Raw genomic sequence first — 15,305 nt, 5'->3', positions numbered from 1 at the left:
AGAGGCTCTAGCTGCCATGCTCAGTGTGTTCCTGATCTACGCCGTTACCATTGGCCTGGTGTATGAGGCCGTTCAGAGGACCATCCACCAGGACTTCGAGATCCATGCCGATGTGATGATCATCATTGCAGCCGTTGGAGTCGCCATCAACCTCATGTAAGTCCAGGGGTCTGATTTCCAACCCCCCCCCCACCTTGGGTCGCGAGAGAGAGACACACACAGTCACAGGGAAAGAGGGAGAGGAAATCAGAGGAACAGAGACACCTCCAAACACAGGGCTGGCTACCTTTGGGCTCCCAGAACTTTGCCTGAACATTCAGACAAACATTGGGCCTCAGACCTCGAGACTCACCAACCCAAGGAACTCAGTTTTCGATCCATGAGATGAAATTTCTCTGTTTACTGGATGATAAATTTCCTGCCTGGCAGTATTCTATGATTATACGTACTCTACTCAGGCTGCGGAGAGTGATCTCGGAATCTGAAATCAGATGCCGGCTGAGCGATTCTGCATGTTCTTCCACTGTTCGTAACTTCCATGTTTTAAATTTAACAGAATGGGATTTTTGCTGAAGCAGTCCACCCATTCCCATTCCCACTCTCCTTCGGAAAAGGCTGCCAGAGCGGCTCCCGAGAATGCTGCCAGGCATTCCGATCACTCCGGGAATCTGGCCGTGCGGGCGGCGTTCATCCACGCTCTGGGTGACGTGGTGCAGAGTGTCGGTGTCCTGGTCGCAGCTTATATCATCCGCTTTAAAGTAGGTGTTCCCTTTCATACCCTGATTCACCGTGCGACCCCAGGGTGTTCGCATCTGATTATGGTCACTGTTTCCCTCCCGCAGCCGGCCTACAAGATTGCTGACCCGATCTGCACCTACATCTTCTCCTTTCTTGTTCTGTGCACGACCTTCCGGATAGTACGGGATACAGCTCTCATCTTTCTTGAAGGTACGCAAAACTTCGTTTATTCACAAAGACAATGGTAGGGAGGTAGGTTTAATCAGACCGGGGTGGGCTCGGAGGACACCTGTATTTCAGTTTCCAAACATCTGCAGTGTTTCATTTCTTTTTCTCAGGATTATTTTCATCAATCAGACTTGAGTGGGAAATAAAATCACATTTTGAAAAATGAAAAACAGAATGTGTCTGTGTGTGTGTGCAATTTAGAGATGTGTGTGCATGTGCACATTGGATCTGGTGATGTGGGGCACAGGCCGCTGACAGTAGCTCACCAGAGACCTGTGTCCTGGGCCAGTCTTTGACATTGTCCCCAGATGGAGACCTCTGTCCTGGGCCAGTCTTTGACATTGTCCCCAGGTGGAGACCTCTGTCCTGGGCCAATCTTTGACATTGTCCCCAGGTGGAGACCTCTGTCCTGGGCCAGTCTTTGACATTGTCCCCAGGTGGAGACCTCTGTCCTGGGCCAGTCTTTGACATTGTCCCCAGGTGGAGACCTCTGTCCTGGGCCAGTCTTTGACATTGTCCCCAGGTGGAGAACTCTGTCCTGGGCCAGTCTTTGATGTTGTCCCCAGGTGGAGAACTCTGTCCTGGGCCAGTCTTTGATGTTGTCCCCAGGTGGAGAACTCTGTCCTGGGCCAATCTTTGACATTGTCCCCAGGTGGAGACCTCTGTCCTGGGCCAGTCTTTGACGTTGTCCCCAGGTGGAGAACTCTGTCCTGGGCCAGTCTTTGATGTTGTCCCCAGGTGGAGACCTCTGTCCTGGGCCAGTCTTTGACATTGTCCCCAGGTGGAGAACTCTGTCCTGGGCCAGTCTTTGATGTTGTCCCTAGATGTAGCCCACGTTCTCCTTCCTCTCCGAGACGATAACTTTGGAGCTTCGGTAGGTGTGTCCGTAGCTCTGGGTTTTTATGGGGAGGAGTTGCTCGCCTCATGTCCAACTGTCCTTTCACAGCCGGGCTCAACCATCCATGGCTGAGATGAGTTGTACTGCAATCAATAAGAAATTCACAGAGCAATGGCAGGTATACAGGTGATTACATAAATATTACAAATGTAGAAATGCTAAACTACAAGGAAAGTACTGCAGTATCTACACCGTAATCCACCAGTGTCTGAATGAGTGTGTGTTGGGAAATGGATCTCTGTTTCCACCTAACACAGCATTGACCTGGCCTCGACATTGTCTGTGACAATGGATTCCACAGACTCACCATTACCGGGCTGGGGTACCCTAATAAATTTGCTAGTGAGTGTCAATTCAAAGCTGAATCGTGGAGTCTTGCTGATGCAGACTTGCATTTCAGACTGATGCATTTGTCAATGCAGTGAAAGAAGAGTTGGGGAGCATAGTCGGGGAAGGCTTGGAACGTGAACAATTCCACAAAGTCGAGGAAATGACAGGCATAGCTGGGGCTCATGCAATTGACCATCAGAAAATTGTCTCTGACACCATCACTGACCTCATCAACTCTGGAGAACTCCCATCCACTGTCACCAAACTCTGTTCCCTTACCCCACGGTGCTCACTTCTACACCTCCTACCCAAGGTTCACAAACCTGATTGTCCATTGTCTCTGCCTCCTCCTGCCCCACTGAACTCGTGTCTGCGCACCTCATCTCCATTCTACCCCCTTGGTGCAGCCCCTTCCACCTACATCCACCACACTTCACACCTCTTGATCTCCCGAACAGCTTTCAATCCCCTGGTCCTGACTGCCTCATTTTTGCCATGGATGTCCAGTCAGTAAACATTTCTATCCCCCATCAAGAAGCCTTTGAAGCTCTCTGCTTCTTTCCTGACAAGAACCAACCAGTCCCCCTCCACTGTCACTCTCAACGGTTTCGCCTTCAGATCCTCCCACTTTCTCCAGACTCAGGGTAGTCATGGGTTCTCACACGGGCCCCAGTCCTGCCTGCCTCTTTGGCTAAACATCAGATTTGGGTAGGCTGGGAATGGCCACCCCAGGATGGAGGAGCAACACCTTATATTCTGTCTGGGTAGCCTGCAAACTGATGGCATGAATATAATTTTCTCCTTCCAGTAAAAAAGAAATTCCCTTCCCCTCCCCTCTTCTATTCCCCAGTCTGACCTCATCTCTCCTCACCTGCCGATCACCTCCCCCTGGGTCCCCTTTTCCTTCCCTTTCTCCTCTGATCCACGCTCCTCTCCGATCAGATTCCTTCCTCTCCAGCCCATTACCTTTCCCACCCACCTGGCTTCACCTATCTCCTAGTTTGCCTCATGTTTTTATTCTGGCATCTTCCCCCTTCCTCTCCAGTCCTGATGAAGGGCTTCGCTCTGAAATGTCAACTGTTTATTCTGCCTGACATGCTGAGTTCCTGCAGCTTTTTGTCTGTGATGCTCTGATTCATCAGTTTCCTCACAAAAGGGCTGATGGAACCATTTGGGACAACGGAAGTTTGGGAACATGGTAGGGTGGGTGTCTAGCAGGGGAGTAAAGCAGAGACCTTTCCCAAGTACGTATCTCTCTGTTTCACTAATGTCTTTCAGAGGTGAACGTGGCGTCATTGCCCACTCCTGATTCCAGACCCCTGTGTGTTAGTGATGTGGTACTCGTAACTAACCCGGTTCAAAGGAAGGTACAGGTGGCTATTAAAGACAGTACAGTATTGCCAGTCTATTCATTTATTTATTGTTTTAAGATACAGCGTAGAATAGCCCCTTCCAGCCCATCGATTTAACCCTGGCCTAATCACAGGAGAATTTGAAATGACAATTTAACCTACTAACCGGTACATTTGGACTGCAGAAGGAAACCTGTGTGATTCACAGGGAGAACCTATGGTGCTGGAATTGAACTCTGGACTCCAGAACATCCCACACCAGTCACACCACCACCTGAGTACAAAGCAAAGACCGCCAGGCCCCTACGCAGCCCACGACCCTTCAGAGGATCTATCTCAGAGTCTCTTAAATGTCCCTAATGTATCTGCCTCTTCTGGCACCTGGCAGTGCGGCACAGGCTCAAACTGGGGTATGTGATTTGAAATTTTTTGCTTTGAGGCAGCAGTACAGAGTAAAGATGGAATCTGTAAACACCAAAAATACATGAAGCTGAAAATGAACAGAGGTCGTGTCCAAGGATCGTTCAGGAGTCTGGTGGCACAGGTGTCGTGTGTGTCTTCAGGCTCCTCTACCTCCTCCATGATGGTAGCAATGACAAAACAATGCCGGAATAAGACCAGAAGATATAGGAGCAGAATTAGGCTATTCAGCCCATCATGTCTGCTCTGCCATTTCATCATGGCTGATCCATTTTCCCTCTCAGCCCCAATCTCCTCCATTCTCCCCGTATCCCTTCATTCCCTGACCAATAAAGAAACTATCAACCTCTGCCTTAAATGTACTTAAAGACTTGGCCTCCACAGCTGCCTGTGGGAAAGAATTCCACAATCACCAATCTCTGGTGAAAGAAATTCCTTCTGTAGTCTCTCTGCTTCTTCAAGACTAGCTGCCCCTCCAGTTATCTTCATATCATCTGCAAACTTGGCCATAAAGCCATTAATTCCATCATCCAAATCATTGACATACAACATAAAAAGAATCAGTCCCAACACAGACCCCCGTGGAACACCACTAACCACCAGCAGCCAACCAGAAAAGGCTCCCTTTATTCCCACATTTTGCCTCCTTCCAATCAGCCACTGCTTTATCCATGCTAGAATCTTTCCTGTAATACCATGGGTCTTAACTTATTAAGCAGCCTCACATATGGCACCTTGTCAAAAGCCTTTGGAAAATCCAAGCAGACAACATCCACTGATTCTCCTTTGTCGATCCTGCTTGTACAAACGTAATATTTGAACTTGCTGCTGAGAAGCTGCCTGCCACTGGCTGTCCTTCCACTCAATTTCCGCTCGCTCAGGTACTCCTCGGCACCTTGATGTTGATCACATTCGGGACTCTTTGCTGAAGATTGAAGATGTCCACTCTGTTCAGGATCTGAATGTGTGGTCACTAACTGTGGGGAAAACAGCAGCCATCGTTCACTTGAGGCTGGGTGAGTGACTGACTACTTCGTCTCCCTAGCGACTATTAACCATGCGCCTCGTCTCCCTACTGACTATTAACCATGCGCCTCGTCTCCCTACTGACTATTAACCATGCGCCTCGTCTCCCTACTGACGATTAACCAGGCGCTTCGTCTCCCTACCGACGATTAACCAGGCGCTTCGTCTCCCTACTGACGATTAACTGTGCGCTTCGTCTCCCTACTGGCTATTAACCATTTTTTTTTATTATTACAAAATCCTTTATTACAAATACCGGTGCTATACAATATATACAAGACAGTGGCAAACACAATTACTGCACTACAAATAGACAATAGACATTACACCAGAATGTTGCCATCCCTATCCACGATGGCATTTACACCCCGCGGAGCCCAACGGTCTCGAAACTCCTCCAAGGCCGCTGTGGGCTGCGCGTGTTCTTTTTCAATAGTTACCCGGGCACAAACATACCCCCTAAACATTGCCAGGCAGTCTGCCCGGGGAGATCCTCCTGCCACCCGTTTCCAAGACCCACGGATGGCGGATTTCGCCAGCCCCAGGAGCAAGTTGACTAGGACATCCTCATCCCTCCATGCTCCCTTCCTTACTGGATGACCATATATAAACAGGGTGGGACTAAAATGCAGCCAGAAGGCGAGAAGCAGCCCACGCAAATATGCAAAAAGAGGCTGCAGCCTCACACACTCCATGTACATGTGGTACACGGTCTCCTCTAGCCCGCAGAAGTAGCATGTGGGTGGGAAGTCCATGTACAAACTGAAAACTTATTGCAGGGCACTGCCCTATGCAGTACCCTCCAGCCGAGATCCCCCAGGTGCATGGGAAGAACCCCGGCATAAAGGGACTTCCAGTGGGGACCCTCCTCACCTCTGGGTGGAAGGACCGACCGCCATGGCGTGTCGGGACGGTGGACAAGGGCAAGGAAGTGGAGGATGTGGAGTAGCAGCCCATACAGATACCTCCTACTTGCATCCCTGAATGGGACTGTGGGTATCGATGAGAGACAGCTCAAGTTGTGTGGACACGGCTCCCGGCGAAGATTGCGGGGTCTGGGCCCGACCAGCAGCTCGGCCTGAGTCGGTCCACACAACTGAGCTGCACCGACAGCCAATGAGGTAGGGCAAGGGTCGGCCAGGACCCCGCCCTCCGCCTGAGGAGGGGATTCCTGGCTTGAGGCGACCATGTTTCAGACTCTCAGTAGGTCCTGATAGACGCCGGGCAGACTCCGCAAAGCAGTACGGCTGACACCCGCCGGTGGAAGCCGCATGTCTTCATGAAGACAGGCGCTTTGTCTCCCTACTGACGATTAACCATGCGCTTCGTCTCCCTACTGACGATTAACCGTGCGCTTCGTCTCCCTACTGACAATTAACCAGGCGCTTCGTCTCCCGACTGGCGATTAACCGTGCGCTTCGTCTCCCTACTGACGATTAACTGTGCGCTTCGTCTCCCTACGGACTGTTAACACTGCGCTTCGTCTCCCTACTGACGATTAACCGTGCGCTTCGTCTCTCTACTGACTATTAACCGTGCGGTTCGTCTGCCTACCGATGATTAACCATGCACTTCGTCTCCCTACTGTCTATTAACCATGCGATTCGTCTCCCTACCGATGATTAACCGTGCGCTTCGTCTCCCTACCAACGATTAACCGTGCGCTTCGTCTCCCTACCATTAACCGTGCGCTTCGTCTCCCTACCGACGTTTAACCGTGCGCTTCGTCTGCCTACTGACGATTAAACGTGCGCTTCGTCTCCCTACTGACGATTAACCGTGCGCTTCGTCTCCCTACTGACGATTAACCATGCGCTTCGTCTCCCTACTGGCTATTAACCGTGCGCTTCGTCTCCCTACTGACGATTAACCATGCGCTTCGTCTCCCTACTGGCTATTAACCGTGCGCTTCGTCTCCCTACTGACGATTAACCGTGCGCTTCGTCACCCTACGGACAATTAACCGTGCGCTTCGTCTCCCTACTGGCTATTATCCGTGCGCTTCGTCTCCCTACTGACCATTAACCGTGCGCTTCATCTGCCTACTGACCATTAACCGTGCGCTTCGTCTCCCTACTGACGATTAACCGTGCGCTTCGTCACCCTACTGACGATTAACCGTGCGCTTCGTCACCCTACGGACGATTAACTGTGCGCTTCGTCTCCCTACTGGCTATTAACCATTTTTTTTTATTATTACAAAATCCTTTATTACAAATACCGGTGCTATACAATATATACAAGACAGTGGCAAACACAATTACTGCACTACAAATAGACAATAGACATTACACCAGAATGTTGCCATCCCTATCCACGATGGCATTTACACCCCGCGGAGCCCAACGGTCTCGAAACTCCTCCAAGGCCGCTGTGGGCTGCGCGTGTTCTTTTTCAATAGTTACCCGGGCACAAACATACTCCCTAAACATTGCCAGGCAGTCTGCCCGGGGAGATCCTCCTGCCACCCGTTTCCAAGACCCACGGATGGCGGATTTCGCCAGCCCCAGGAGCAAGTTGACTAGGACATCCTCATCCCTCCATGCTCCCTTCCTTACTGGATGACCATATATAAACAGGGTGGGACTAAAATGCAGCCAGAAGGCGAGAAGCAGCCCACGCAAATATGCAAAAAGAGGCTGCAGCCTCACACACTCCATGTACATGTGGTACACGGTCTCCTCTAGCCCGCAGAAGTAGCATGTGGGTGGGAAGTCCATGTACAAACTGAAAACTTATTGCAGGGCACTGCCCTATGCAGTACCCTCCAGCCGAGATCCCCCAGGTGCATGGGAAGAACCCCGGCATAAAGGGACTTCCAGTGGGGACCCTCCTCACCTCTGGGTGGAAGGACCGACCGCCATGGCGTGTCGGGACGGTGGACAAGGGCAAGGAAGTGGAGGATGTGGAGTAGCAGCCCATACAGATACCTCCTACTTGCATCCCTGAATGGGACTGTGGGTATCGATGAGAGACAGCTCAAGTTGTGTGGACACGGCTCCCGGCGAAGATTGCGGGGTCTGGGCCCGACCAGCAGCTCGGCCTGAGTCGGTCCACACAACTGAGCTGCACCGACAGCCAATGAGGTAGGGCAAGGGTCGGCCAGGACCCCGCCCTCCGCCTGAGGAGGGGATTCCTGGCCTGAGGCGACCATGTTTCAGACTCTCAGTAGGTCCTGATAGACGCCGGGCAGACTCCGCAAAGCAGTACGGCTGACACCCGCCGGTGGAAGCCGCATGTCTTCATGAAGACAGGCGCTTTGTCTCCCTACTGACGATTAACCATGCGCTTCGTCTCCCTACTGACGATTAACCGTGCGCTTCGTCTCCCTACTGACAATTAACCAGGCGCTTCGTCTCCCGACTGGCGATTAACCGTGCGCTTCGTCTCCCTACTGACGATTAACTGTGCGCTTCGTCTCCCTACGGACTGTTAACACTGCGCTTCGTCTCCCTACTGACGATTAACCGTGCGCTTCGTCTCTCTACTGACTATTAACCGTGCGGTTCGTCTCCCTACTGACTGTTAACCATGCGCTTCGTCTGCCTACCGATGATTAACCATGCACTTCGTCTCCCTACTGTCTATTAACCATGCGATTCGTCTCCCTACCGATGATTAACCGTGCGCTTCGTCTCCCTACCAACGATTAACCGTGCGCTTCGTCTCCCTACCATTAACCGTGCGCTTCGTCTCCCTACCGACGTTTAACCATGCGCTTCGTCTCCCTACTGGCTATTAACCGTGCGCTTCGTCTCCCTACTGACGATTAACCGTGCGCTTCGTCACCCTACGGACGATTAACCGTGCGCTTCGTCTCCCTACTGGCTATTATCCGTGCGCTTCGTCTCCCTACTGACCATTAACCGTGCGCTTCATCTGCCTACTGACCATTAACCGTGCGCTTCGTCTCCCTACTGACGATTAACCGTGCGCTTCGTCACCCTACTGACGATTAACCGTGCGCTTCGTCACCCTACGGACGATTAACCGTGCGCTTCGTCTCCCTACTGACGATTAACCGTGCGCTTCGTCTCCCTACTGGCTATTAACCGTGCGCTTCGTCTCCCTACTGACTATTAACCGTGCGCTTCGTCTCCCTACTGACGATTAACCGTGCGCTTCGTCTCCCTACTGACGATTAACCGTGCGCTTCGTCTCCCTACTGGCTATTAACCATGCGCTTCGTCTCCCTACTGACGATTAACCATGCGCTTCGTCTCCCTACTGGCTATTAACCGTGCGCTTCGTCTCCCTACTGACGATTAACCGTGCGCTTCGTCTCCCTACTGGCTATTAACCGTGCGCTTCGTCTCCCTACTGACGATTAACCGTGCGCTTCGTCACCCTACGGACAATTAACCGTGCGCTTCGTCTCCCTACTGGCTATTATCCGTGCGCTTCGTCTCCCTACTGACCATTAACCGTGCGCTTCATCTGCCTACTGACCATTAACCGTGCGCTTCGTCTCCCTACTGACGATTAACCGTGCGCTTCGTCACCCTACTGACGATTAACCGTGCGCTTCGTCACCCTACGGACGATTAACCGTGCGCTTCGTCTCCCTACTGACGATTAACCGTGCGCTTCGTCTCCCTACTGGCTATTAACCGTGCGCTTCGTCTCCCTACTGACTATTAACCGTGCGCTTCGTCTCCCTACTGACGATTAACCGTGCGCTTCGTCTCCCTACTGGCTATTATCCGTGCGCTTCGTCTCCCTACTGGCTATTATCCGTGCGCTTCGTCTCCCTACTGACGATTAACCATGCGCTTCGTCTCCCTACTGGCTATTAACCATGCGCTTCGTCTCCCTACTGACGATTAACCATGCGCTTCGTCTCCCTACTGGCTATTAACCGTGCGCTTCGTCTCCCTACTGGCTATTATCCGTGCGCTTCGTCTCCCTACTGACTGTTAACCGTGCGCTTCGTCTCCCTACTGACGGTTAACCGTGCGCTTCATCTCCCTACTGACGATTAACCGTGCGCTTCGTCTCCCTACTGGCTATTATCCGTGCGCTTCGTCTCCCTACTGACTGTTAACCGTGCGCTTCGTCTCCCTACTGACGGTTACCGTGCGCTTCGTCTCCCTACTGACTGTTAACCGTGCGCTTCGTCTCCCTACTGACGGTTACCGTGCGCTTCGTCTCCCTACTGACTGTTAACCGTGCGCTTCGTCTCCCTACTGACGGTTACCGTGCGCTTCGTCTCCCTACTGACTGTTAACTATGCGCTTAACGACGATTAACCATGCTGTGCCTACCGACTATTAACCATGCGCTTCGTCTCCCTACCGACTATTAACCATGCGCTTCGTCTCCCTACTGACGATTAACCATGCGCTTCATCTCCCTACTGACTATTAACCGTGCGCTTCGTCTCCCTACTGACGATTAACCGTGCGCTTCGTCTCCCTACTGACCGTTAACCGTGCGCTTCGTCTGCCTACTGACCATTAACCGTGCGCTTCGTCACCCTACTGATGATTAACCGTGCGCTTCGTCTCCCTACTGACGATTAACCGTGCGCTTCGTCTCCCTACTGACGATTAAACATGCGTATCGTCTCCCTACTGGCTATTAACTATGTGCTTCGTCTCCCTACCGACGATTAACCATGCGCTTCATCTGCCTACTGACGATTAACCGTGCGCTTCGTCTGCCTACTGACGATTAACCGTGCGCTTCGTCTCCCTACTGGCTATTAACCATGCACTTCGTCTCCCTACTGACTATTAACCAAGTGCTTCGTCTCCCTACTGGTGATTAACCGTGCGCTTCGTCTCCCTTCTGACTATTAACCAAGTGCTTTGTCTCCCTACTGTGCTACATCTCCCTACTGGCTATTAACCATGTGCTTCGTCTCCCTACTGGCTATTAACGATGCGCTTTGGCGCTGAATAGAGTCACAGAGAAATACAGCACAGAAACTGGCCCTTTGTCCCATCTAGTCTGTGTTGAACCATTGACCTGCACCCGGACCAGAGCCCTCCATACCCCTCCCATCCATGTACCGATCTAAACTTCTCTTAAATGTTGGAACTGAGCTTGCACGAATCACTTGTACTGGCAACTTGTTCAACACTCTCATGATCCTCGAGAGAAGTTTCCCCTCACTTCCCCTTAAACTTTTAACCTTTCACTCTTAACCCATGACTTCTAGTCCCACCCAATTTCAGTGGAAAAAGCCTGCTTGCATTTACTCAATCTATACCCCTCATAATTTTATAAACCTCTATCAAATCTTTTGATTTTCTACATTCTAAATAATAGTCCTAACCTTTTCAAATATTCATATAATGCAGATCGTCCAGACACACCAACATCTTTGCAAATTTTCTCTGTATTCCCTGTGACCCTGTCTCCCCACAGTTCGTGAGCTGAGAATGGAGCCTTGACGACTTCTTTCTGTGTTTCCCGTGGTCACGGACACTGGCCCTGTGGTCACTGTATCTGTGCTCAATGCCGTGGACAGTTCTGAATTTCATGCATGAAGGACGTGGTAGTGTTAGAGTGGCTGCAGATGGGATTCACTGGGATGCTCCTGGAGGGCTGCAATTACACAGAGAGTCTGGACTGGCTTGTTTTATTCTCTCTGGAATGTAGAGGCTGAGAGGTTAGAGGTTTCTGAAATTACGAAGATCATAGGTAGGATAGAGCACAGGGGAGTCTGGAACTAGAGGGCATGGGTTTAAAGTAAGAGGGGAGAAATTTAAAGGTGATGTGGGAGGTGGGTTTCTCAGCCAGAGAACAGAATCAGGTTTGATATCACTGATATACAATATGTTGTCACAAACAAGAGAAAGTCTGCAGATGCTGGAAATTCGAGCAATGCACACAAAATGCCAGAGGAGTTCAGGCCACTCAGCATCTGTGGAAGAGAGTACTGTCGACGTTTGGGGTGAAAACCCTTCAGCAGGACTGGAGAGAAGATGATGAGGAGCAGATTTAAAAGATGGGGAAGGGAGAAAGGAACATGGTGAAACTGGGACGGGGAGAGGTGAAGTAAAGAGCTGGGAATTTGAGTGGTGACAGAGATACAGGGCGAGAGCAGGGGGAGTCTATTAGGAGAGGACAGAAGGCCGTGGGAGAAAGGGGGAGGAGCACCAGAGAGAGGCGATGGGCAGGCAAGGAGATGAGCTGAGAGAGGGAAATGGGGATGGGCAGAAAGCAGTGGGAGGCAAGGAAAGATGTGTTTGGTGGTGGGATCCTGTCGGAGATGGCAGAATTGCTGGAAAATTATGTACTGGACACGGAGGCTGGTGGGGTGGTAGGTGAGGACAAGAGGAACCCTATCCCTGGTAGGGTGGTGGGAGGATGGGGTAAGAACAGACATATGTGAAATGGAAGGGATACAGTTGAAGGCAGCGTTGATGTGGAGGAAGGGGAAACCCCTTTCTTTGAGGAAGGAGGATATCTCCTTCGTTCTGGAATGAAAAGCCTCATCCCGAGACCAGATGTGGCAGAGACAGAAGAATTAAGAGAAGGGGGTGGCATTACAGGGTGGGAGTCCAGGTAGCTGTGAGAATCTGTGGGTTTATAATAGACATCAGTGGATAAGCTGTCTCAAAACAAATAAACTTACTTTTGACACCAACTCTACTTTCCTCTAATCACGTTAAAATTATACCTCCTGGTACTACCCATTCCCACCCTTTGGCAAGTCTCTGGCTGTCCTCCGATCATATCGACCATATGTTATAGGAGCTGCATTTGGCCATTTGGCCCATCGAGTCTGCTCTGCCATCCCATCATGGCAGATTTTTCATCCCTCTCAACCCCATTCTCCTGCCTTCTCCCTGTAACCTTTAACACCAACTAATCAAGAACCTACCAACCTCCGTTTAAACATACCCAATGACTCGGCCTCCACAGCCGTCTGAGACAGTGAATTCCACAGATTCACCACCCTCTGGCTAAAGAAATTCCTCCTTATCTCTGCTATATTAGACACCTCTAATAAGTGAAGTAGAAGTCGAATTCTCTTGTTGGAGGAACTGAGACCCAGTTGTAGTGGTGTTTCCACGCGCTGACGCTAGTGAGCCGTGTCCTGGTTAGAACCACTGACCGGTCGGCTGGTGTTCTCCTGTTTACTTCCAGTACCCCTCCTGCTGGCTGCGTGGTCTTGATTGCTGTATGTGTTCAGTTCCAGAGGGGACGTCCAGGTGGGAAGATGTTCAGTGCAAGGCTCGTCATGTCTTGAGGCATTCCTACGGCGTACACCAGTGTAGTGTCCAGCTGCAGGTCTACAAGGAGTCATCGGACAGTGTTTGCACGAAGTGTGGGTCCTTGGATCTTTAGGGAGCTGCTCGTTAAAGTTAGTGCCTTGTGGTACAGATCCAGGTTCAGTTGTCACCCTGACTGCACTTGTGGAAAGCCAGCTGTTTATTGCAACCCAGCAATGTGCCTCCTCCCTCTCTCACTGCCGTGACCCCTCCCCAGCAGCTGTTCCTCAGGGAGTCTCTGATCATGACTTTTGCCTGTTTTCCCAGGTTCCTGTGCTCAACAGTCGACTTGTTCACTTAACCTTTCAAACTTTTTACTCATCGCATGAAACTTTAGCTGTTCATGTGAGAGAGCTCAGAGTTTTCAGTGCTGATCCGTGGCCAACCACTGCTGCTGCTTCTGGGGACTAGGAGCATTGTGGTGAGATGGTGACTGAACTGCCTAGCACAGTGCTAGAGGGCGGAATGGCCTCTAAGGGAATACTGTGCTGGACTATTCTATGGGAGCTGATTGGAGGCTGGGCACTTGATCAGTGGAGCCAGGTATTGCCTTGGCCCACAGTTGTGGACAGTAACTGGTGGAGAAATTCATACCTCTCCACCTTAACCCTTTCAGCCATCCTTGCATCTGAGCTCCCAGCACCTCTCGGTGGGGACTGAAACCCCAGTTACAGTTTGGCCAGCCGGCAGCATTGTTTGAGCAGGAGATGGTTTGCATTGAGACCCTTCATTTCCCAGAGGAGCTCGTTCCTTTAAAACCAACATTTAAATGTAGATGTGCCAAGATTCAGCAGGAAAAATTACTTCAAATCATGTCAGGAACATGAGAAAATCTGTAGACACTGGAAATCCAAAGCAACTCACAAAATGCTGGAGGAACTCAGCAGGTCAGGTAGCATCTATGGAAAAGAGGACAGTCGACATTCTGGGCAGAGACCCTTCAGCAGGTTTGTGTGTGTTGCTTCGAATCACATGCAGTGCTCTGGGATGGGATTTGGAAGATGAATTTTCAGTATTCAATGTTTACCAGTACCTGTAGATTTAACACCTCGAACGTTTAACCTGTGCCTGTGACCTCAGCCTCTCCATTCACAACAGGAATGATCTTTAATCTGCTTGGAGAAATCAGCCAATTTAAACATGTTTAAAACAAGTGACCATTTGTACAATCTGGGAAGACTATTTTTATAATTTATATGAATGTAACTGCAGGGTTTCTGACAGCTGTGAAGTTACAGGAGATGCTGTTGTCCTGTGTAATCTGGTCTCCTCGAAGTTAATCAAATCATCATTATTCAGTGTTGTGTACAATTCCAGAAGCAGTGTATTGTTGGACAAGAAACATTCATAAAGTTCAGCCTTTGTGCCAGGTTTCACTATCTATCATGAGCGTGATGTGTCATTAAGCCCCGTAACTTGATTTGGTTGGTGGTGATCCCTTTCTGCTGCTCACAGGGGTGACCGGGAATCTCAATTAACCCCCTTCGGCTGGTCACTGTTGTTACTTCGGTAAGGTGGCTGTTGCTGTCTGATACCCAGTCTTCAGAGACTAGCAGTTTGTCACTGGTAATACCTGATATTTCTGCAGGTACCTCGTGTCTGAGAACTGTCCTCGGCCCACAGCCAAACCCCGACTGCTCGTGTCCGAGAGCTGCCCAAGGCCCACAGCCAAACCCCGACTGCTCGTGTCTGAGAGCTGCCCACGGCCCACAGCCAAACCCCAACTGCTCGTGTCCGAGAACTGCCCACAGCCCACGGCCAAACCCCGACTGCTTGTGTCCGAGAACTGCCCAGGGCCCACAGCCAAACCCCGACTGCTCGTGTCCGAGAACTGCCCACGGCCCACAGCCAAACCCCGACTGCTCGTGTCCGACGCTGCCCACAGCCAAACCCCGACTGCTCGTGTCCAAGAACTGCCCACAGCCAAACCCCGAATGCTCGTGTCCGAGAACTGCTCACAGCCCACAGCCGAAACCCGGATACTCGTGTCCGAGAACTGCTCACAGCCAAACCCCGACTGCTCGTGTCCGAGAGCTGCCCTCGGCCCACAGCCAAACCCCGGATACTCGTGTCCGACGCTGCCCACAG

The 15,305-nt window shown here is 51.0% G+C and overlaps 1 protein-coding gene across 4 annotated transcripts in view; it reads left to right on the top strand.

The window, feature by feature from the left end:
• slc30a4 (solute carrier family 30 member 4) overlaps positions 1 to 14,598 on the top strand; it is a 38,739-nt gene extending 24,141 nt beyond the window's left edge. For 3 of the 4 annotated variants that reach the window (XM_059953102.1, XM_059953103.1, XM_059953101.1), the window contains 5 exons: positions 3 to 156; positions 557 to 758; positions 843 to 948; positions 4,848 to 4,982; positions 13,139 to 14,598. In XM_059953102.1, coding sequence (XP_059809085.1) covers positions 3 to 156; positions 557 to 758; positions 843 to 948; positions 4,848 to 4,982; positions 13,139 to 13,293 — 752 coding nt within the window. In that variant the 3' untranslated portion in view covers positions 13,294 to 14,598. The other variant, XM_059953104.1, reaches the window with a different exon arrangement.
• The last annotated feature ends 707 nt before the right edge of the window (positions 14,599 to 15,305 follow it).

The sequence above is a fragment of the Hypanus sabinus genome, chromosome 28, assembly GCF_030144855.1.
Source record: "Hypanus sabinus isolate sHypSab1 chromosome 28, sHypSab1.hap1, whole genome shotgun sequence".
NCBI classification, from domain to species: domain Eukaryota; kingdom Metazoa; phylum Chordata; class Chondrichthyes; order Myliobatiformes; family Dasyatidae; genus Hypanus; species Hypanus sabinus.
Note: the sequence above shows the minus strand (reverse complement) of the source record. Positions and strands in the feature narration are given on the sequence as shown.